At 34.4% G+C, this 24,242-nt stretch overlaps 1 protein-coding gene, 1 non-coding gene and 1 pseudogene across 6 annotated transcripts in view; 1 reads left to right on the plus strand and 2 right to left on the minus strand.

Moving 5' to 3' along the window:
- Positions 1 to 391: 391 nt before the first annotated feature.
- Positions 392 to 24,242, minus strand: part of CCAR1 (cell division cycle and apoptosis regulator 1) — a 47,980-nt gene continuing 24,129 nt past the window's right edge. For 4 of the 5 annotated variants that reach the window (XM_046653469.1, XM_046653466.1, XM_046653468.1 and 1 more), the window contains 15 exons: positions 23,029 to 23,254; positions 21,967 to 22,080; positions 21,245 to 21,411; positions 20,300 to 20,510; positions 19,398 to 19,481; positions 17,073 to 17,258; positions 10,625 to 10,816; positions 7,643 to 7,882; positions 7,141 to 7,252; positions 4,936 to 5,018; positions 4,452 to 4,598; positions 3,595 to 3,715; positions 3,310 to 3,495; positions 2,579 to 2,784; positions 392 to 1,868 (listed from right to left, as the gene is read on the minus strand). In XM_046653469.1, the coding sequence (XP_046509425.1) occupies positions 1,809 to 1,868; positions 2,579 to 2,784; positions 3,310 to 3,495; positions 3,595 to 3,715; positions 4,452 to 4,598; positions 4,936 to 5,018; positions 7,141 to 7,252; positions 7,643 to 7,882; positions 10,625 to 10,816; positions 17,073 to 17,258; positions 19,398 to 19,481; positions 20,300 to 20,510; positions 21,245 to 21,411; positions 21,967 to 22,080; positions 23,029 to 23,254 (2,335 nt within the window). In that variant the 3' untranslated portion in view covers positions 392 to 1,808. Of the gene's footprint in view, positions 1,869 to 2,578; positions 2,791 to 3,309; positions 3,496 to 3,594; positions 3,716 to 4,451; positions 4,599 to 4,935; positions 5,019 to 7,140; positions 7,253 to 7,642; positions 7,883 to 10,624; positions 10,817 to 17,072; positions 17,259 to 19,397; positions 19,482 to 20,299; positions 20,511 to 21,244; positions 21,412 to 21,966; positions 22,081 to 23,028; positions 23,255 to 24,242 lie in introns of those variants that run through there. The other variant, XM_046653471.1, reaches the window with a different exon arrangement.
- On the plus strand, positions 14,505 to 14,605 carry LOC124236580 (uncharacterized; annotated as a pseudogene).
- On the minus strand, positions 21,543 to 21,607 carry LOC124236534 (small nucleolar RNA SNORD98). Its single transcript, XR_006887769.1, has one exon. It is a non-coding gene; the product is annotated as a small nucleolar RNA SNORD98 (small nucleolar RNA).

The following is a 24,242-nucleotide window of genomic DNA, read 5'->3' on the forward strand; positions in this document are numbered from 1 at the left end:
CTCAATCATCTCACTTTCCACTTTCAGTGAAATTTTGTAAGAATTTTACCCCTAAGTAATAATAAAATGGAAAGATGTATACTTTTTCTCCATTCTCCCAATATTATTGTTTTAAATATCTCTGAGAAAAGTCTAAAAGGTAGACTTTATAAGGATTTTTCTCATTTAAAAATATACTTTATTAAAGAACTATATTCTTTACTGTCTTTCATTTAAAAGTTTCTCTCCAAGATTTTCCCTTGAGAAAAAATTCTTTCCAACTACCCTATTACATCTTACCTTGAAGGAGACACATTCATACAATAACTGTATAATTACGGATGAATCAGGAATTTGACTTCAGGGAAGTTCAACAAACCATAAGACCAAAAACAGCAACTTAAGACAAAAATTGGTTTGAAAGAATTTCCTGTATTTTAATCTATTTCTTAGTAAAAGCCATGTGGATTCCATTTAGCTTAAGATATGTGTAATGTGGCACTTACATTCTCATGTTCACCTATTTGGAACACCTAGGCATTATTTTGGCAAAATGAAATAAAATAACCCTAATATAGCATAGATTTCTGTGACAGTGAAATGTTCCAGGAAGGGTTATTTAAATACAGAACACTAATCATCTGCTCAAGATGCTCTTCAGTTTTCACCAGTGTTATCTGAAGGACATGTCATTTAACCCTATATTCCTTTAGACTCGAGTTTCTCACCCTGGGCACTACTGACATTTGGGGCTGGATAATTCTTTGTTGTGGGGGGCGGTTATATGCAACATAGGATGTTTAAAAAAATCCTTAGCCTTTACCAACTAGACACAAGTAGCACTCACCCAGATGCGACAAGTAGAAATGTCTCCAGACATTGCTAACTGTCTTGTGGGGGCAAATTCACCCCTGTTGAGAACCACAGCTTTAAGAGTATACCACATTGCCTATTTTTTTCATTCAACAGTTAATCAACTCTTATGTATCCACTAAAATTCTGAAGGAAGTACACAGACTAAGAAAAAAATTATTTTTAATTCAAGAAGGCTTAACTTAAGGCAACATACTGACATCTACTGGCTTGGTACTTAACTGTACATTTGACATATACTGCATTTTTTAAAAACTCCTCAAAATTAAAAGTAATGTAGCTGCTATTCTGGGAAAGTTGAACAATTAATCAGTTGAATAGTAACATTAACATCAGAATTATTAGTTTTATGTAAAGCCTCACGTATACAGTAACAATGCTAATTGTCTATTTCTTAGTTTTTGATGTATTGTCTTTTGGATGAATTGAATTTTTAATGAATGCTTTCAGAGACTGATAATTAGAGGGTTTTTTTTTTTTATGGTGAGTAAAAAAATGTCTGGTTCAAAAACTTGCAAAAATTAAGCAGCATGCTATTTTATGATTTATAATGAAATTTTAAAAGACTAAAAAAATTTTTTAAACCTAAAAATGATAATTCTATAAATAAAATTACAATTTTCTAGATATTTTAATAAAAGACATTTGGTAATTAAATACTACTGTCAATTAAGTTGATGAACTTTATTGGGGTTAAAACTATAACAAAGTTCATCCTAAAACATTTTGCAATGCAAAATTACTTCACTCAAGGAGTGTTTAATAATTTGAATGCCAGGAATTACAAGCAATTTTCAAAAGCAGAGACTCTCACATTCGTAAAACTTTATACATCATTTGAACTAACAGATATTTATACTACTAAAATCAAACATGCATCACTTTCAAACATTCTTGTATCATGATTTTATATATTACATTATTTAACACCATTCCTCATCACTACAAGTATTTTATCATACACTTGTACCAATCTCCTTGGATTTCTGATCTTTGTCTTCATTCTTCACATTATCCTATAAAACAACAGACAAGGAAAAACTATAGTTTATTAGATTCTCTTAAATGTAACTTTAAAAATAATAAACACTGCTAAACAGAAATACTACAGATAGCCCATTTTACCATCTGTGGAAAACTGACCCTGGGGGCAATTATGAAAGAAATCCATCTCTCAGTTCTATGCAGAATGGCTTAGAGTATTTGAGAAAGCCATATGAGTTCTGAGAAATTAGAATAACAGTAGTTATTCCTTGCACTGTAGATTTTTTTCTTCTGTGAGTGAGACCCAGGATGTGGAAGATCTCTCAATTACTGAAGTTAGTTTATAATGGCATTGAGTTACTAAATTTTTCTTTAGTGACAAAGAATCCTAATAAATTAATTATGATAGTGTCAAAGTTTCTTGACTCTGCCCACAATAAATGGGTATGAAAAGAAAGTGAAAGGTTTTATCTTCCTCAAGTTCAAACTCACTCTCTGGTTCTGAAAGAAATACAAAATTTGCTTTAAGAATTCTGTACATACAAACCATGTTGACATCCCAACAAAGTTCTAGGGAAATACAATCCTGTGGGAATTGCTTTTGACTAATCTGATGAAGAACAGAATGCCACCATCATTTGCTCCTAGAAAAACCACTACGAGCTTAATAACGTTAAAATTGCCATAAAGATATAAAAATTGAAATAAACTATGACAATGTTGAAAGTACAAAACTGCTAACCTTCTTGAGAACAGTGTGGATTTCATCCATTACTGTGGATAAGTTTCTGATTGTCTTATTCAGTTGGTTTTCAAATTGCAAATTCATGTTTTCTGAAATCTTTAAGTTCTCTTGTAACTGACTAAGGTCCTTTTTAACTTCTCTGAGTTCACCAGAAAGGCTTTTGTTGGAATTCTCCAAATTTAATATGGTTTTTTCATCTTCATCTGTTTAAAAGAAAACAGAAAAACTCACCATCTTACCCCTTAAAATATCCAATTTAATTCTGAGGTTAAAAATATTTCCACTAGCAAAATAAAAAGCAGATATAATTCCTTAATGGCCACAAATGTCAATTTCAATAGTTATAAATAACACTGTAATACTCATTTCATTTAAATTAAGTTTTACCTAAGTATTACTTCTAAACCAATGTTTCATTTTCAGACGATTGTACAGACTAGAGAAAGTAGCAGAAACTGGAGAAAACTAAGTGGAACCAGGGGAGGATTAAAAGGATGCAACAGAACAACAAACGAACCTGAGAACATAAAAATCTAAGATTAATTCTTAGAAAGCTAAGCAATTTTATAACTTTTAACAGAAATGGTCAAAATTAAAGTTACATTATTGCCCAGACTAAAATGCAAGGTATGGCTACGCATGTGTGTATAGGTACATACACACGTATGTACACATATATACTCCAATAGGGTGTTAAAAGTACTGACATATCCAATGCTGTTACTTACCTGTTTTTTCTTCTAGTAACTGCAGCTTCTGTTCTACTTCAGCTCTTACTTTTTCACTCTTTTCCAATTTTTGCAAGAGGCTTCCTACATCTACCATTGCACCATTGTACACGATAAGGCCAACATTTTCTTCCACATCCTTCGATTCCTGTTTTACTACTGGTGTTGGAAGTAACAACCTGTTTCCTATAATAAAGAAGATACCATATTTTATTGTTATTTTTTTCCTCTTTAATTAACAATAAAGTTACAAAATGTCACAATCTTAAAATAATATACTCAAACCTAGCATATCTTCCTGCAAGGCTTCAGACTCTTCATGGTTTTCTTCATCTTTTGAGGTATCTGTTAATTTCCGGTAAAAGCAAGATTCACGGAGTACCACTTTATTAAGAAGTTTCTTTACCTGTTATGCAGGCAAGTAAACAAATTCAAAAGATGAAAATAAGTTTTTGATTCTCCTTGAACAACTGTGTCCTAATTTTCACATATGATGGATATCAGTGGCATCTTGTTTTCTCAGGTATCTACTCCCACTCAGACCACTTATGCTCTCTTAACTGTGTTCTCTATACAACTAAAATCAAAATTATCATTTGAAAAAATGTCTAACATTGATAGAAACACTTAACACATACATTAAAGTATATGCACAAAGATGTTTATTACAGTATAGTTTGTAATTCCAAAAAGTGAAAACCACTCAGCAACTGAGACTATTATGGTACATCTATACCATGGAATACTATGCAGTCATAAAAAAAAAAGAAGTGGGTATCTATTTTCATGTTAGAATGCCCATGACACTGTATTGTTAAATGAAAAAAAGCTGTGTATTAATATGTATAGAATGATTTCATGTGTTACTTAAAAAACTGATCATATATGTATACACACACACACACACACACACACACACACAAATTGCTTACGAAAAGATCTAGTAGGTTATATATTAGACCAGAGTAGCACTAGAGGGAGAGGGGACTTTGAACTTTCTGTTACTTTATACATTTCAGTATTGCTTGACTGTATTACTAAACTAGCCTGTACTGCTCTTACATTTCCAAAAGTCAACAGAGACTAAAAGATAAAGTTACTTAAAAATGCTTTTCACTTTAAATATTCACAAGATAGACTACCTGAGCCCGAGAAAGATGTAGTCCAAGAGTATAAAGTATTTCTTCCAAATCCTTTTCAAGGAGGTAACCACAATGGCTTTGATCAAAATAAACAAATGCCATTAACAGATCTCTGTTAATTGTTATCATCTGAGTCTTTTCTTTTTCCTAAAGAAAATGCAGAAGATAGTATAAAATTTTTACCCTTGAAAAATGAGAAATTGAAACCGTGTCCATATAATAGTGAAATGTTAAAAGACCTTTGCCTCGTCTCAGCAAAAATGAGTTGATCTGGTTTATATGTATGGGAGAAAATAGTAAGACATACTGGTTATCTGACATAATCACAAATATCAAAACATGAATGGCTGAAGTTAGCTCTGAGTAGTAATATATAGATATACAAGTACCAACAAACTTCATGACCGTGTTATATTTAAGAAATCTGGATTATATAAGAAATGGAAATTAACACATTATAAAAAATACAGTATTTGATAAATACCTTATCTTTAGAGGGCCTCTCCTTGCAGTACTTGTTGACATCTCTTTTGTCATCTCGTTTGTTTATTTCTTCCTCATCTCGATCTATAAAATAAATACAACAGCAAAAACTTCAGCAATACAGATATTTTCAATTATTGTAGAGACTGAAAATACTTTCCTATTACTGGTCAGTTTTCAAAATACACAATAGCAAAGAAGTATTATATGAATAAAAATAGTTTGGATTTTATAAGAAACAATTATAAAGAATAAGAGGAGGAAGCAATTTACAAAGACACTAGAGAGGGAAATAAGTTGACTTTATTGAATCAAATAAAAGGACTTAATTCCATAAATATTTCGAGGACACAGTTCAAATAAATGAATTAATTTTATACATGAAATTGAAGAGTATTAACACCAACTTAAACAAACTGTATTTTCTAAAAGCTAAAAGGAAGAACAGCCAATGTACTAAAATTAAGTGCAAATAGATTATTGCAAAATAAAACTACATACAAGAAACTGAGAGGTTCTAAAGATAACTAAGAACGAATAGTGTTAGTATCCAGATTTGCTAGCACTAACATATGTGTCCCATGATAAAAGATGGTAACTTGGATAAATCTTAAAAAACAAACAAAAAACTAGTACAGTAAGGTAAATCTGCAACTGTGGAACATATGACTTGAAATCTGTACTCTAGGTAAGTAGTCTTAATAAAATTCAAATATCAAAAGGAATACTTGAGCAATTTAGACAAGTCATGACACTTATTTTCTAGATTAGAATAATATCTTTTGTTATCATTAAAAGTTTTTTTGAAAATATAATGCACCTTGTGCAAAATTCAAAATACACAAAGAGCAACTGGCAGAAAGGAAACTTCTTTTCCTTACCTATCCCTAGGCTACCCAGTTCTCCAAGACCTCAGCCATCACCCTCAGGTCAACCATCATTACCAGCCTGTTACAGAACTAATATTAAAGAATTAATCAGCTATGGGTTGAACTGTATCCCCTAAAATTCATATGCTAATGTCTTAAGCCCCAGTATCTCAGAATGTTACCTATTTGGAGAAAGGGTCTATACAGAGGTAATCAAGTTAAAATGAGGTCATTAGGGTAAGCTCTAATCCAATGACTGGTGTCTTGAGAGAAAGGGAAAATTTCGACACAGACATGCACAGACAGAAGATGAGGTGAAGACACAGGGAGAAGATGGCTATTTATAAGCCAAGGAAAGCTGCATGGAACAGATCCTCTCCTCACAGCTCTCAGAAGGAACCAACCCTGCCAACTTCTTGATCTCAGACTTTTAGCCTCTGAGAACTGAAAGACAATAAATTTCTATTGTTTAAGCCACCCAGTCTGAGGTACTTTTTTTTTTTTAGGAAGATTATCCTTGAGCTACCATCTGCTGCCAATCCTCCTCTTTTTGCTGAGGAAGACTGGCCCTGAGCTAACATCTGTGCCCATCTTCCCCTACTTTATATGTGGGATGCCTGCCACAGAGTGGCTTGACAAGCAGTGCATAGGTGTGGCATAGTGCTTAAATGGTTAAGCTCCACCTAAATGTTATATGCGCTCCTTTGCATGTATGATAGTCTTTGTAATTTAAAAAAATGCTAAAATTAGTTTTCTAAAGAAGAATATATTCTAAGAAACAATGAGACCATTACACTATTTATGACAAAGTGTAAGTACCATGTTCAGGGAATTTTTTTTCTCAAGTTGAATAAATGTTAATTATATATGGCACATATGATAATCAAAAATAAACATGTCTTGGGGCCAGTCTGGTGGTGTACTGGTTAAGTTCGCGCACTCTGCTTCGGTGGCCCTGGGGTTCAGAGGTTTGGATCCCAGGCACAGACCTACACACCACTCGTCAAGCCATGCTGTGGCACTGTCCCACATACAAAATAGAGCAAGAATGACAGAGATGTTAGTTCAGCAACAATCTTTTTCAAGCAAAAAGAGGGGGATTGGCAACAGATATTAGCTCAGGGCCGATCTTCGTCACCAAAAATAAATAAAAGTAAACATGTCTTAAAATAATCCTGTCATCTAAAAATTACTTAATACAAACAGATTTTCATTGGAGAATATTTTACTCTTTCTATTCTAAAAAATATTAAAATTATAGATTTCAGTGATACAAAGTTGCCAAACAAAAAATGTATTTTTCATCCTAAGGAGAAATAAATCAATTTGAATCATACCATCCTCTTCATCCTCAGCTTCTTCTGCTTCCATTGGATCATATTCATCTTGAATATTATCTTCCTCAGTTTCATCATCATCTTTAGAATCATCTTTTCTTTTATCTTCTTTCTGCAATTTAAAATGTCTTTTAATTAAGCAACACATCTCATCAAACATTAAATGACTAAAATCAAAAAACATTACAGCCACTAAATTTATTTGAAATAGTATCACATTATAAATTTCTTAAAACAATACACTTTACTAAACTACCACTCACAATATATGTAAATCAAATCATCATCTTGTATGCCTTAAACTTAAAAAAAAAGAAAACTAGTTATAGATGTTTATATAGGCTCAATTCAAAGACTTAAATTTCTAATAATACAGTAAAATCTTTCAAATTTGGCCTTTATGCTTCACTCGTCTGATGGAATTCATCATCATTTGTTACACTCTGGAAGACTACCAGAAAACTTCTAAATCAGGCTGCTGGTCATGGAAATATTTACAGACCTTCCTTTCATCTCTATCTTCTTTTTTATCTTTATCATCGCCTGATTTTCTCCGTTTGGGTTTCGGCTCATCAGTTTCATCATCTCTTTCTTCTTTCTTATCTTTTCTCTCATCTTTTTTGCTTTTCTTTTCCTTTTCTTTTTTGTCCTCTTTCTCAGGAAGAGATAATAATGATTTGTATATCCTGACACCAAAATCTCTTTGAAGCATTTCATTGAAAAGTTCTGCAAACAATGAAACCTATAGAAAGATATCAATAGTAACCAGCAAACTTTAATAGAAATATTGAATAAAACCACATCACAGTAATTTATCAAATAATAACTTGCCACATCTAACAATTAATGTGCACTAACAACAGAGTTGTAATAACTGACGTCAATGATGTTGAAGAGCCTCAAAATCCTCAAAGACCCTTCTGAAGATATAAATACTATGTTTAGTATACTTTTGGTCAAATATTATAAAAAATAACCATACTACAGAAAATTTGAAAATAAGCAGGAAACAAGGATTTCTACTACCTTACACAATAATTAATCTTCATGTTAATGTACTTTATTCATTTACTCAACACATTTGTATGAAATGTCTACTATGTACCAGGGACTGTTCTAGGCATTAGGGACACAGCAGTGAAGAAAGCAGAAAAAAGTCTGAGAGTAATAAGAGAGTATAGTCAGAGAAGGCCTCTTTGATCAGGTGACAGGTGAAAAGTGACCTGAAGGTAGCAAGAGAATGCGCCAGACAGCTATCCAGAAGAGCATTCCAGGCAGGAAAAACCAATTCAAAATTCAGAGTAGGGCGAATGCATTATTACTATGCAGGGATCCATGGATACTGATCTTCAACATACTCACAAACCTGCAATTATAAACTAAATTCTCTATGTAAATATTTCTGAGGATAATTGCTTTCAACAGATTAAGAGGCTAGAACTTCAAAGGGTTGACCAAAGCTCTAAAATATGTTATCTTTAGCATTCTGTTCTGTATATTTGATGAAACACTTTAATCAGACTATTTTCCTGATCATAAAGGATAATACAAATGTATTAAAATTATAATTGATTTTATAATCTATTTTTTATTCATACCCAGTCTTTATATGTTTTAAATAAATCTATTAGTAAAATGACCATTAATATGCTGAAAATTCCACTTTCTCTTAACTATTAAACTAAACAAAATCTCAATTTGTGTAAGCAAATAGCAAAAGGCATATCTTTTCCTTAGAGTTTTCTATTACTTAGAGATAAAAAACTTACTAAAATGTGTTAGATTGGAAGAAGCTTAGAATAGTTAACTAGAAGAGCAGAATTAATTCTACATATCTCTTCATCTACAGGCACTGAAAGACACAGATACCACTAGCATTAATATTAAATCAGCAAAAGAGTTATAATTTTATGATGATACATGGTTTTCCTTAGTTACAAAATAATTTCTTTTAAATTCATGTACCAAAATGACTTCTGAATTCTAATAACAGATTAAAAGGAAACTAACCAAGGGGATATGTTAGGTGGGGAGGAAAAAATAAAGGATTATTTTGCTAGCAAAGGGCTGTTTCACAAATCACTTTGTTTCCACTGGAGGAGCACTGAGATCCTCTTACAGCATTGGTTAGATATACAGTATATACTTTATAAGTAGTAAGTAATACCAAAGACTATTTTTCCCACTTACTTATTTCTTGAATGACTACTAGATGATAGGCAGTATTAAGAGTTTAATTTATGGTAACTGGTAATAAAAATAAAACCGTATATAATATTTAAGGACACTGGCTTACTGGAATTATTCAAAAATTGTAAATATTTCTAACATTTAATATCAAGAACAATAAGCATGCATTTTGTGTTTCGTAATTGGCTCAGTACTCCTCTATATTTGTTTGCAAATGTCTGAAGTCTAAGTAAGTCACTTCACTTCATTTTCATCTTATCATTTGGTGGACAATAATCTCTTGGATCAAGTAAGTATGACTAATTTTTCCAATATAATTTATAAAATAAAACAATGTGAGATATGTTGATAAAATACAACAATTGAACACAATTATAATTTTGTACAAGCTATTACAAAATTAATAATTTGGGATATTTTACATTGTTTTATTTAAAGAATGAAGCAATCATTTACTTAAGATAAAAGTCTTCAACTATTTTGAAAATGACACTATTATGTTATAAACACTGCTCTAAATTAATGGTAAAAAGAAATAGATTCAGGTTGCAAAGATAAATATCAATGATGTTACGTTACACCTCAATCACCAGAGGTAAACTTTTCAATTCCATTAAATGGCATTTTAATTCTAGAGTAAATAATAAAGTGTTATCAGATATCCCAAGAAAAACAATTAGACATTATATATCATGTGTCTCCTGAAACCCTAATAACATACCACTACTTATGAGATAGTTTCAGGAAAAAAAATTAACTGAACCTGAACGTGATTAAGACTCTAGATCTAACTATCAATTTACAGGAAATAGAGGACAGCAGAAAATTTAAACCACACCATAGGAATGCAATCAGCAAAACTGAGTCAACTGGGGCTGGCCCCATGGCTGAGTGGTTAAGTTTGCCAGCTCCACTTCGGTGGCCCAGGGTTTCGCTGATTCGGATCTTGGGGGCGGACATGGCACCCCTCATCAGGCCACACTGAGGCAGTGTCCCACATGCTACAACTAGAAGGACCCACAACTAAAAAATAAGCAACTATGTACTGGGGGTATTTGGGGAGGGAAAAAAAAAAAAGATTGGCAAGAGTTGTTAGCTCAGGCACTAATCTTTAAAAAAAAAAAAAAGTGAATCTACTGGAAAAATCACCTGGTTGTTTTTTCTCAAAAAATTAAACTGCAAGAAAAAAAACCAAAAGCAGTGAAAAAGGCACTCAAAAGAGATTTAAGAGATACATTAACCAGTCAAAATGTGTGGACCTTATCTGGCTTCCCATTCAAACTTAAAACATTACCTCAAATGAATGTTCTTTATTATCCTCTAATCTGTAGTCCAAAAGTACACTCAAAGACATGATGCTACAATCAAACTTGCCACTTTTTGCAGCCCAGTTGGGATGTACAATGATGGCTGGTTCATCAGGCAAAATATATCTTCTTTCCCGACGCTGGCGTTCCATTTCTTCTTGACGTTTTCTTTCTTCTTCCTATATATTTGAAATTTTATGTTTAAACTTCCATGTACACTATGTATGTAAATCAAATGTATACCATGTAAAGAAAATAGGAAAATATTTCCATGACTCCTTATGGTGATTATACCAACCACGGGACCTGGGAAGGGAGGAAAATTCAAATTTACTATAGAGGATGCTAGTTTTATGGCTCCTCTTTCTTTTGGATTTCCAAGCATAAGAAACCACATTCTAAAGAGGGGAAAAAACAAACCACCACCTATATTAACATTATGTAAGTCACGGGATTCTGGGAAAATAGTGGTGGTAGCATAGTTTTTGGATCCCCCTGAATCACCACATTAAAAAGAGACAGAACAATCCAGAATCCAAAACCAAAATCCATGTACATTCACAACAAAACGAGGTGACAAGGTAGTCCCAAAACATCCCAACATACAAGTGGGTGGGGACAAGCCACAAGAACCAAAAGATCTATGTGTTACTTGTGTCTCTGTGGGGAGAAAGCAGAAGGAAGTAATGGAGTTGTCTGATGGACCTAAGAACAGGAAAACCACAGAACAGTCACTAGACATTCACTCGAAAGTACAGCAGGTCAATTTAACAACAGTAGGTGAAATTAGGCAAGGTTTTACCCCTAAAAATAATGAGGACAAGGGATCCGTGTTACGATCTGAAAGGGCCTAGAACATTCTAGCCTATGAACTTACAAAGTTGATTTATCCGGTCATGCTTCCAGCACGGGCACCCACACTGAGGAGAAACTTCTGGGAGTACAATCAACAGCAATCAGGACAGGAACAGAGACATGGGAGGAGGAGGTCCAGATAAAAGTGAGAGATGGCAATAGAGATAGGAATCTCAGAAAGTAAGCCACCATATGTTTTGACAAGACAAGAGAACAACAAAACACAGAGCTCTGTATAGTTAGAAAAGCTATCTGAGGCAACCTCTTTCTAACAAAGTTTTAGGCAAACGAAATTCACATAAAAATGAGGAACAGAGGGGTCGGCCCCATGGCCAAGTGGTTAAGTTTGTGTGCTCCGCTGCAGTGGTCCAGGGTTTCACCCGTTTGGATTCTGGGAGCTCACACGGCACCACTCATCAAGCCATGCTGAGGTGGCATCCCACGTGCCACAACTAGAAGGACCCACAACTAAGAAAATACAACTACGTACCAGGGGGCTTTGGGGAGAAAAAGGAATAAAATAAAATCTTTAAAAAAAAAAAAAAAAAAGAGGAACAGTAAAGGATTGAGGTCAAATCCCATAGAAAGTTACTATTTTTATAAAAAGAGAACAAGGGGCCAGCCCAGTGGCACAGTGGTTAAGTTCGCACACTCCACTTTGGCAGCCCAGGGTTTGTGGGTTTGGAATGCCAGGTGCAGACATACACACCGCTCATCAAGCCATGCTGAGGCAGCTTCCACATACAAAACAGAGGAAGACTGGCACAGATGTTAGCTCAGGGCCATTGTTCCTCACCAAAAAATAAAAAAGAGAGAGACAACAAGGAGCAGAATTACATCCCTGCAGACAACGAAAGTGGGCCAAAAAGACTTGGCCACAAGATAGATAAAAATGTTAACTTACTATAAGTGCACAAGAAAACTGTACAAGATATGAATGAACAGCATAAGAATTTAAAAAGTAAAAAATAAAGTGATAGAGTTCAGGAAACAGAAAGAAAAGATAGTTTCAGAAACTTAAGAATAAACTAGAAGGAATACAAAAGCAAACTCAAGAGATAATGCCTTAAGAGGACAACTGTAATGGGGAAAATGTAAAAATTAAAAAGAAAGGAAGAGGAAAAAGATTCAAAAAAGTGTGACTAGGGCCAGCCTGGTGGCACAGTAGTTAAGTTCACGTGCTTCACTTTGGCATCCTGGGGTTTGCAGGTTTGGGGCCCAGGCACGGACCTACACACCACTCACCAAGCCATGCTGTGGCAGCATCCCACATACAAAACAGAGGAAGACTGGCACAGATGTTACCTCAGACACCATCTTCCTTACAAGAAAAAAAAAAAAGGGTGACTAATATTGAGGAAGCAAAAAGGTTCTACATGAGATAACAGAATTAAAGAAAACAAAAGCAAGGGAACAGAACAAATACAAAACAGTATTATTTAAGAAAATTTGCTTGTTCATAGCAGTATTATTCAGAATAGCCAAGAGGTGAAAACAACCAACTGTCCATCAACAGATGAATAAAAAAATGTAATATACACACACAATGGAATATTATTTGGCTTTACAAAGAAATGAAGTCCTGATACATGCTACAGCATGGATGATCCTTGAAAATATCATACTAAGTGAGAGAAGCCAGACACAAAAGAACAAATACTCTATGATTTCACTTACATGAGATATCGAGTATAGGCAAATTCAGACAGAAAGTAGAATAGGTTACCAGGAGACAGGGAGAGGAGTGTGGGGAGTTACTGTTTAGTAAGTAAAACTACTGTTTGGGATGATGATAAACTTCTGGAAATGTACAGTAATGATGGCTGTACAATACTGTCAATGTACTTAATGCCACTGAATTGTACACTAAGCAATGATATAATGGTAATTTTTACTTATGTACATTTTACCACACACAAAAAAATTTTGATGATGAGAAACTTTCCTGGGGAAAAAAAAATCTGAAACTACATACTGAAAGAGCACACCATGAGAATGACTAGTATCAAATAACATTTCTAATAAAATTAGAAATTTTGTGGATCTAGGCAAAATAGCAAGGGACTGTATGAGAAAGCAAACTGCATTATCATCATTTTTTGAAAGTAAAACTTTATATCAAAAAACAAGAATAACGGAGCCAGCTCCGTGGCTGAGTGGTTAAGTTCACGCACTCTGCTTTAGCAGCCCAGGGTTTCACCGGTTCTAATCCTGGGCGCAGACATGGCACCACTCATAAGGCCACACTGAGACAGTGTCCCACATAGCACAGTCAGAAGGACCTACAACTAGAATATACAACTATGTACTGGGGGGGCTTTGGGGAGAAGAAGAGTTAAAGAAGATTGGCAAGAGATGTTAGCTCAGGTGCCAATCTTAAAAAAAAAAAAAAAAGAAAGAGTAACATATTTAAGATATTCAAGGAAAATAAATGTGAGCCAAAGATTTTACACTCAGCATAACTGACTTTCAAGTTTAAAGGGCACAGTCAAACTGTTATAAAACATACAAGAACTTAAATACTCTACTATGAATTGAGCAATCTACTAGAGGAGAGCTTCAGAGACAATGACAAAAGGACTAGTGGTTGGCATTAGAAATATACTTGTAGAACCTAGATTAAATGAGGATTAAAAGAGAGTACAGCAATATAAGGCTACATGCTAGGACATCATATTGACAGTACAACATAAAAACAATGGGGAGAAAATAGGGATAGAAAATGTAAAAATATTTTTAAACTAGTTTCAGCAATAATATTGGTTGGTGATGGTACTCATACTAGTACTGTGTATATATATATACGTATTTCCATCCACTGGCCAAAAAACAAAAAAATAAAGAGGACAATTTGAGCTTCAATAAGGATAAGAACTGCAAAGGACTGAAATCCATCAAATATGTTTAAATCCATAAATATATAAGGATGTTTAAAAACAAAAACAACATCTTAAGATGCTAGGGAACCAATTCATTATCTTGACAACTAGATAAACAAAAACAAAACAGTCCTTGCTTTAGAAGCACATATTCTAAAATTAAAATGATACAGAGAAGAGTAGCATGGCCTTTGCACAATAATGATGCAAATTCATGAAGCGTTCTATTAAAAAAAAAAAGAATCAAGAATTGATCTTGCCTTCTTCTATATGAATTTACCAATAGGTAAAACTGTACCACTGGGTAACCAAACAGCAGATGAGGAGACGTGAAAACAAAATGATGATTATAATATCACCATTTTTCAACCCCAACAAATCAATGGATCTAGGATTTGAGCACCAATGGCCACCACCATCAACAAGTGAAAACTGGCTTTCTCTTTCTCTTTCTACTCTTCCTGTTCTGAACAATTCAGTTCTAAAGCAATTCCTCCAAGACAAGCAGACATCTATACAAGGGGTGGAACCTGGCAGGGACAGAGAGCTACAATGGCCCAGAGCAGATGAGCTGCCCACTTACCAGGTAATGAAACTCAAATGGAGCAAAGAGGGCATCTATACAGAGAAATAGCATAGGGTAGGGAGTCAGACCAAAGTAGAGTAAGGAGGGTATCCAGATGGGAGAGGGAGAGCAGTGGACAACTGAGCAAGTAAGCAAATATATAAAGTATAACGACGATATGTTTCTCATTACTGGAGAAAGGAGTTAGACATATGGAAAGGCAGAAAATTAGAATGAACTCTGTGGCACTGGAGTAGAAGTGGAGATATTAGTATAAACTCATGACTTCCAATATACATAAGATGTAATAAATATAGATATAAAAATATATGTAGGTATGCATATATATACAGGGATATATATCTATTCCATAGCTCTGTTCCCTGAGAGGGGTTGGGAACTGCATAACAATGAGCACATGTTGGCTTCTAAATACCATTACCAATCTTCACTCAAAGGTACCAGGGCTTCCTGGGGAAATGGCTGATTCCAGAGCTAGGGCAGGGATAGTACACAGCGAGATTGAAACATTTGTATTGTGCTACAAAAAAAGGATCCTCAAAAAATGATGAGGATATGTCAAAGGGCACAGAGGCCAACTTGAAAGGGCTCCCACTGGCCAACTCTAAGACAATTTCACTATCAAAATAAATATTTATAACCTTCTGAATAAAATAAGAAATCATGCACCCATGCATCTCTTAAGAACAAGGTAATTCTCCTACATAATTGCAAAACTATTATCACATCCAAGAAACTTAACAGTGCTTCGATACTATAGAATATCAGATCCATATCCATAATCAAATTTCTCCAATTATCCCAAAAATACTCTTTACGGCTTTTCTCCCCCCATCCAGGATCCAGTCAAGTTTCACTCAGTACATTCAGTTATCATGTCTCACTGACCTCCTTTAATCCAAGTCAGTTTTGTTCTTTTGTCTTTCATTACATGGACATTTTTTAAAAGTTCAGACAAGTTGCTTTGAAATTTTTACATTCTAAATTTATCTGTTTTCCCACAGATTAAGGTAAAACATTTTTGGCAGAAATACTTCATAAATAATGACGTATACTTCATAAAGCATACATTAGGAAACATAATGCTGGTTTGTCCAATTACTGGTGTTATAACTCGCTTGTGATATTGCTACATTTCAAATTCAGAAAACAAATGACAGGCTTCTGCATCCAGGAGTTATTCTATTGGGCACAACACTGAGGCATAATAAGGCTTGAATAAACAGTCTCTGAATCTTCAGGAGTGAAATGCAATCAAACACAGAGCTATAGAAACAGCAGAATTCTAGGACAGGCACTTCACTAGAACTCCATCTTTGAACTTAATTTTGCTCTAACAAATTTTCTTTACTAAAAAAATGTAACATTATTCATTTTTAAAAGGGAAGCTAAAAATACATGACTTGGAAATAACTCAAATGTCTCTCAAATAGAGAATGAATAAACAAACTGTGATACATTGATATTATGGAATACTATTAAAAGCAATAAAAAGGAACAAATTACTGATATACACAACATAATAGGTATTTCCTTAATGCATTATGCTAAGTTAGACAAGTCAGACTCAAAAGGTTATATAGTTCCATTGAAATGATATACTGGAAAAGGCAAAACTATACAAAAACAGACCTGTGGCTCCCAGAGGCTGGCAGGGTGAGAGAAGAAAATGCTTACAGAGGGGTACAGGGGATTTTTAGGGAGTGACAGATCTATTCTATGTCTTGACTGTGATGGTGGTTACATGACTACAGTCTCGTGCCAGATAATGACATTTCAATCAACGATGTAGCACACATAAAACAACGGTTCCAGAAAATTAGTAACATACAGCCTAGGTGTGAAGTAAGCTACACTATCTAGGTTTGTGTAAACACATTCTATGATATTCACACAAAGACAAAATTGCCTAATGATGCATTTTCCACAATGTATCCCCTTTTTAAGCAACACAACTATTTACGCATTTGTCAAAACTTTGAAAACTGTTGACTAAAAAGGTTGAATTTTACTGTTCTGTAAATTATACCTTAATAAAAGTATACATACACATATTCCAAGAACTCCCTATAAACTAATATATTTAATAGCACATTTAAGTGATTTAATATATACCTCTTTATCATCTTCAGATTTCCTATCATCTTCCTCTTCCTCTTCTTTTTCAGATTTCTCTAATTCCTTTTGTTCTTCTTTTTGCTCTTCTACCTTAAGCTGTTTTGTCAATCGGGCTATTAATTGGGATTTTAATCCTTTGGAACTAAGAGCTCGACTTTCTAATTCTTTTCGAAGATCATTTACCTAAATATACAGAGCATAAAAACACAGAAATAGAAAATAGGATACTGAAACAGTGAACATACTGTGCAATTAACTTCTGTCTGATGTTTAAAAATTTTGGTGAAAAGGACACTGGTGGGCCAGCCCGGTGGCGCAGAGGTTAAGTGTACACATTTCGCTTTTGTGGCCCAGGGTTCACCAGTTCAGATCCCGGGTGCAGACATGGCACCGCTTGGCAAGCCATGCTGTGGTAGGTGTCCCACATATAAAGTAGAGGAAGATGGGCACAGATGTTAGTTCAGGGCCAGTCTTCCTCAGCAAAAAGAGGAGGATTGGTAGCAGATGTTAGCTGAGGGATAATCTTCCTCAAAGAAAGAAACCAAAACAAAACTATTTTTTAAAAAAAGGACACTGGTACAGCTCATAAAATGTTTGTTAAGACAAACAATTATTTTTGGAAAATAATTTGCAGCACGTTTTAAGATACTTAAAAAAAACAGTTAATGCTTTCTTTTATGTATTTTTGGTGAGGAAGACTGGACCTGAGCTAACCACTGTGGCAATCTTCCTTTATCTTGTATGTGGAATGCTGTCACAGCACGGCTTGACAAGCTGTGTGTAGGTTCACACCCAGGATCCAAACCTGTGAACCCTGGGCTGCTGAAGCACAGCATGCGAACTTAACCACTACCCCATGGGGCAGACCTCAAGTTAATGCTTTCTTACCCAGTAATTCTAATTTCTTGGAATTTACCCTAAGGAAATATCCTAAACACAGGAAAAAAAAAAAAACTTTAACATTCCTTACACTAGGCCCTCCCTTGAAGAAAGTGAAGAATCTAAACATCTAATAAAAGAGTAATATATCTAAGGAAAACAGAACTACATCAACTAGATGGAAGAGTATAGAACATTTAAAAATAATTACATAGGAAACACTAATAGTAATTGAAAAGGATGAGACAGCACCTTTTTTTATACAACACAATTAGAACCAACCAACCAATCACAAAGCTTATACCCAGGAAAATAATGGAAGAAAACACATCAAAATTTTAAGAGTGGTTGTGTTTGAGTGATAGGCTTGAGTAATTTTTTTCTTCTATTTTTTATGTTATGTACTAATTTTTAAAATAAGCACGCATTATATTTATAATCAAAAGAAACACGAGTTTCAAAATAAGAAACTTGTAGCAGGCTGGCCCGGTGGTGCAGCGGTTAAGTGAGCACGTTCCGCTTTGGCGCCCAGGTTTCACCAGTTCGGATCCCGGGTGCAGACATGGCACCGCTTGGCAAGCCGTGCTGTGGCAGGCATCCCACAAATAAAGTAGAGGAAGATGGGCACAGATGTTAGTTCAGGGCCAGTCTTCCTCAGCAAAAAGAGGAGGATTGGCAGATGTTAGCTCAGGGCAAATCTTCCTCAAGCAAAAAAGGAGGAAGATTGGAACAGATGTTAGCTCAGGGTGAATCTTCCTCAGCATAACGAAAAACAGTTTCATAAAAAAGGAAAACTGTTTTTTGTTGAGAAAAGACGTTAACTGAAAGATTAGCTTTTATATGCTAAATAAGTTGCTAAACCAAGTAATGATCAACCTCTGATCTTCTGATCATGTAGAATAAATGTATGCAGAATCTATGGATTTACATTGAAATTATAGGCCTAGAGATGCAAAACTGCAGAAAGAAAATAGGTCCAAAGACCCTGGAGAGCAGAAAAAAAACTACTACAGGTTAACAAAAGACTTTCAGAAAAAGGCTTTAAATTATAATTTCCTTCCCAGTTCACATGTATTATCAATCCACTTTTTACTTGCAAATTTTATTTTACAAATTGGATAATCTTTTCCTATGTTTCTTCCCTTCTCCTAGAATTTAAATTCCTTACGTGTAGAAATTCTGCCTTCTTGGTCAGTATTCAAATCAGAGAACAATGCTGCTCACACTCTAGGTGCTTGTATATTGCATTCAACAAATATTGGATGAACTGATTTATGAATATACCTTATGTTTAAATTTTATACATATATGCATAAGTACAATATAGAATACTTATATAAAATCAGTGTACTTCATTTTTAATGGGTTTTATCTGAAAAACATTCCTCATTCTCTACTCCTGTTCAGAGATTTCAAATTAAATACTATCACTTTCAAAGTTACCTTCATTGTCTTTGGATCAAGTTTAGACCAATGGGTAGGAGTGGAAATTTCTTTAGCTTCACCATCATCTTTCTCTTCTTCATCCTGATGTACAAAGTTAAGAACATAATTACTATTCTGAAACCTTAAAATAAAAGTAATTTATTTTTAAAAGTCTGTTGCTGATCTGTGCAAGGTCACAAATGTTTCAGATTGTCTTCTCCTAAAGTTATTATTTAGGCAAGTCCACGTACATACATTCTACCACTTTTAACTGATCACAAAGACACTCATCAGCCAATCAAAGCCAGATCTGTGAAACACAAAAGGGTGATAAATTACAACACAAAGGATATCAGGGATGCACAAACACTGCCGGTCTCCACTAACCACACAGTGTGTGATCTTGCCCCAATTTTCAAGCCACCCAAAGTTAAGACTGATTTAGTCAGACCTTTCAAATGTACCAAAGACGATGCCACATAGCCTGAAATTTCAAATCTCTCAGACTTGTGGTTGTCCAATTTCAAAAATCCATGACTAGAACTGATGACCGTGAAAGAGAAAAATTTTTAAATTTTAGAAAATGGCAAAATGTTTAAAATGGCTTAATACTGATTCTTGCTCAACAACTGGTCCCAGATTCCAGCAACTAGACCTATGATAAAAACAAAATTCTGTGCAATTTAAGCACAACTTATTTTCCTTTGAGGTCTCAGCACTCTTAAAGTTAGTTTAATAGACAAATTTTTTTTTTAAGAGGAAAGAACATACAACTATACTGCTGAAAGCTGGATTACCAGTCGCTGTTACCAGTTATGTTCCTCCATGTGTGTTTGTTATGTAGTGTGTGGTGTGCATTTGTGCCTGTGTTCCTGTGCCTGTGAGAAGCGGAAATAGAAAAAGGGATTAGCGTTCAGTGCCTGTTCTCCATCAGCCTCCTTGCGTTCACCCTGAAGCTTCTCGACCAGCTGCTGCTTGTATCCTCGGGAGAGGGTTTCCCACTCTGAGCGGGTGGGAAGGCAATGCCAAACATCCGGGAAAAATAAAACCACTGTCTCCACATGAGCTGGAACTGTACGCCCCTTGTGGGTCTCCTCAGGGCGATGGTAGCGAATCTCTGCAAAACGGTACCTGTTGCAAGGGAAGAAGCATGTTGGAAAAAAAATTCTAAAATACATTTAAAAGACCCTAGTTCACTTGTAGCACATCAAGTAAAGAAATTTTGCTGCAAGAACTTGAGGTTGGTCTAAAGAAAAAAAAATTATAGAAGCCATAGTTCCTCTTTTGGTACATTTGTACAATATTTTATGGTTAAAAGAAGAATATGTTCCCCAAGGCATTTTCATGTTTGATTACAGAGCTACCCTTATTTTAGAGAATACCTGAAGAAGCTGGACAGCTGTTCAGATTTCATGTGCTAAAAAAGAATATTCTGAATTAAGACACAAGAAATATACTAAAATACACAGGACAAATAAGCCTCAAGAGAAAATATGGCTGAACAAAAATAATCAGCAACTACATCATTTTATAACAAAAGAATTATAATGAAATGAAGTTCTCTCTTGACGATCTTCTCCAGCTATGCATGAAATGAAAAATATTTTCAACATACATCCAACTTCCAAAGTACACCATAACAAAACATTTAAATTTTCAGTTTATTTTGATTAGTTCTTAATCCTTTTTCCCCCAAACATTTTGGCACCAAATAAACTTTTGCTATAAATGGGGATTTTCCTTTGAGATTACCTGCATGATCAAGGTTGCTAAAATAAGGGTGGGGGAGGGAAGGCTGATAGACAAGAACATCTATATAAACTATTAGAAAAACATTTCTAATCAAGAAATGAATTGGTACTTACCATTGTGTGCAGACACTTAGATCAATGCCTGTCAGAGCCTTACAACAACGAATAGCAGTCTTAATCAACACAGAGGGGTCTTTTTCTGGGTCTGGTCCATCCAACGAAGGAGACCAGTGGCCTCCAATAGCCATGGCTTCATCCTTGCCTTTCATGCCCACTAAAAACTAATTCAAAACAAAGAATCATTTACATATATTATGCAACTTGTCAAATTGCAAATAAAATACGTGAAAAGGAAAGGTACAAACCTTTCCAATATCATTTTTACTACCTCTGGTATCTGTCAGTCAAGGAAGAGTTCAGTTCATCGTGTTCCACACTGCATTTCAGCAATGGAATAGGATTTACACATCATAACTCATCCTTCTAAAGTATTTCTTCAGATAAAGAGCTCTTTTAAAGAAAGCTATAATTCAAACTTTAACAGCATCCAAAGATACACTAAATCCATTACCACTAAGATTCTACTATGCTACAAATGTAAAACAGCAAAATGACAGTTGAACTAGTGACATATACATAAGATACAGCCATAATCTGCAATGAAAAAAACATCTACATCATTAAATTCTGAGTACCTTAATACTAAAATCAGTTATTAAACCAAGTGACAAGATTAAAAGGGTGGTACTTTCAGTTTTACATATATACACACACATACAGTTAGAAATAAGCAAAGTGACTATACCCCTAAAGTTGAAACAAATCTTTCATTTTACCTTAACAAGTCTAGCAGGATGCTGAAATCCATCTCGAAGTTCTTGTGGGTCTTCAGCAAGAGCACATGACTTATGATACAAATCTTCCATACTAGGGCTAGCCATCAGCATTACCTATTATAGTCAAATAATTCAATCCTGTCAAAAGTCTAAAGTAACGTAAAAAAATGAAAAGCACTACTAATTATCCTTACACATTAGATACCCAAAATTTTTCATAAAATGCTATAGCAGTAATGGTATTAGATACCTTATAATCATATAGTTTTAATCATATAGCTTTTTATTTTTTTAATTGCAGTAACATTGGATTATAATGTAACATAGCTCTCGGATGTACATCATAATATATTTTGAATTATGTGTAGATTATATTATGTTCACCACCCAAAAACTAATTATAGTCCATCCCCTCACATGTGAGTCTAATCACCCCTTTTGCCCTCCCCCCTTCCCCTATGGTAACCACCAATCCAATCTCCATTGCTAAGTGTGTGTTTGTCATTGTTTTTATCTTCTACTTATGAGTGAGATCATACGGTACTTGACTTTCTCCCTCTGACTTATTTCACTCAGCATAATATCCTCCAGGTCCATCCATGTTGTCACAAATGGCTGGATTTCATCATTTCTTATGGCTGAGTAGTTCAAGGGATGCTTTTTGATCAATGTTTTAAGATAGCAGAAAACTATTGACCATAAGCAATATACTGAACGTTACCCTGAAGACTTGCAGTGCACTCACCCAACGTTATGTTTTATCTGGGGCTACTGGAAGTCATAAAACATAACAAAAAGCTCCATAAAATCAACTTCATCTTCATATTTTTATAAGGTTTAAAATGTTAAAACAATAAATAATTTTATAGCTTAAGAGGTAAGGGAAAGAGAGGTTAAATTAAATTACTTAAATAACCAAAACAGAATCAGGCAGATAAGAAAAAAACATAGCTATTTGAGTCTTAAACCTAACAATCACTTTCTGAAGATCAACTCAACATATATTCTTAATACGAATAAATGCTCAAAAATTTTAGCTGTCTCTCCTAGGAGAATACAAACCTTTGCACTGTATAAGTGGTCAGCATCTGGTGGATCAAGAATGGCCATATTTTTTTCTAAGGACTCTACTTCTCTGTGCATTACATAGAAATTGCAGTAATTTCCCAGTTGAAATGGTCTTGACAGAGGGAAAGCATCCACCCATGTAAACTGAGCATCAAAAAAGTCACTAGGTATATATAAATTCTGATAACGGCGCCTTAGTTCCATCATGTCACAACTAGGACTGAAAAACAGACATAAGTAGTGAATAAATAGCCTTAATACCAAAGATTATGCAAACACTCACTTAATTCTGAAGCTAAATATAACCTGACATAGGTTGAAGCCAATGCAAAACGGACAGAGTCAATTATCAATGAGTATAGACTTGCAGAGAGGCACATGAAAATCTCATTTTCAAATTCGTTTACTTACAGCGCTGAATAAAAAACTGGTATCTAAGTGTTACCTTTATTTCTTTACTTTTTGTGTGTAGCTTAAAACTCGTTAGAGAAGACCTTTTGAAATAACTTCAACCCCAGCTCCAGAGAAGATCTGAACAAAAGCAGTTCTGCCTCAGGTGAAACTGCATTTTTGAGAAAATTATGGTTCATATATAATATAAAGAGGGGATATACAGAGGGGATAAGAGTGGTACCAAATTAGTATGAGTGTTCCTCAGTTAGGTTTATACAGTATAGAAAAAAAACAACCTTTATTCTACAGAAAGATCCTAGATCAAACATAGCTACATTCAAAATTAAATATAAAAATCCAATGAAAACAAAATCCAAATGATTTTCGGATTACCCACACCTTTATACCTCTCTCTGAAATCCATACCTGATTGTTTATTATGTAAAGAGAAAAATAAGTTTCTTGCCTTTTAAATCTGGCATACTGTTTTTTTTAAAGGTGATTTCCTTTTTCCTAAGAAGCAGAACTTTTAAAGAAGAACTCAAAGGTAAATGAATCTGGTAAAAAGCCAAGAGATTTGTGTTAAAAGCATAATGAAAAGTGGTAAACACCAACAATTCCTAAGATGAAAATACAACTACATTGTCTTTTTTAAAGACAAGGGTATGAAATGTGAACTGACATATTTGGTAGGGCTGTCTTTCTATTTGAAGCCTAAAAGTACGAAATATAGTCAGTTACAGTTGTTGATAACATTATACCTTATTTGGATAAAATTCAGCTGTCAAAATTGTAAAAATGTGAAAAACAGATAT

Source organism: Equus quagga, chromosome 2 (assembly GCF_021613505.1).
Source record: "Equus quagga isolate Etosha38 chromosome 2, UCLA_HA_Equagga_1.0, whole genome shotgun sequence".
Classification (NCBI taxonomy): Eukaryota; Metazoa; Chordata; class Mammalia; order Perissodactyla; family Equidae; genus Equus; species Equus quagga.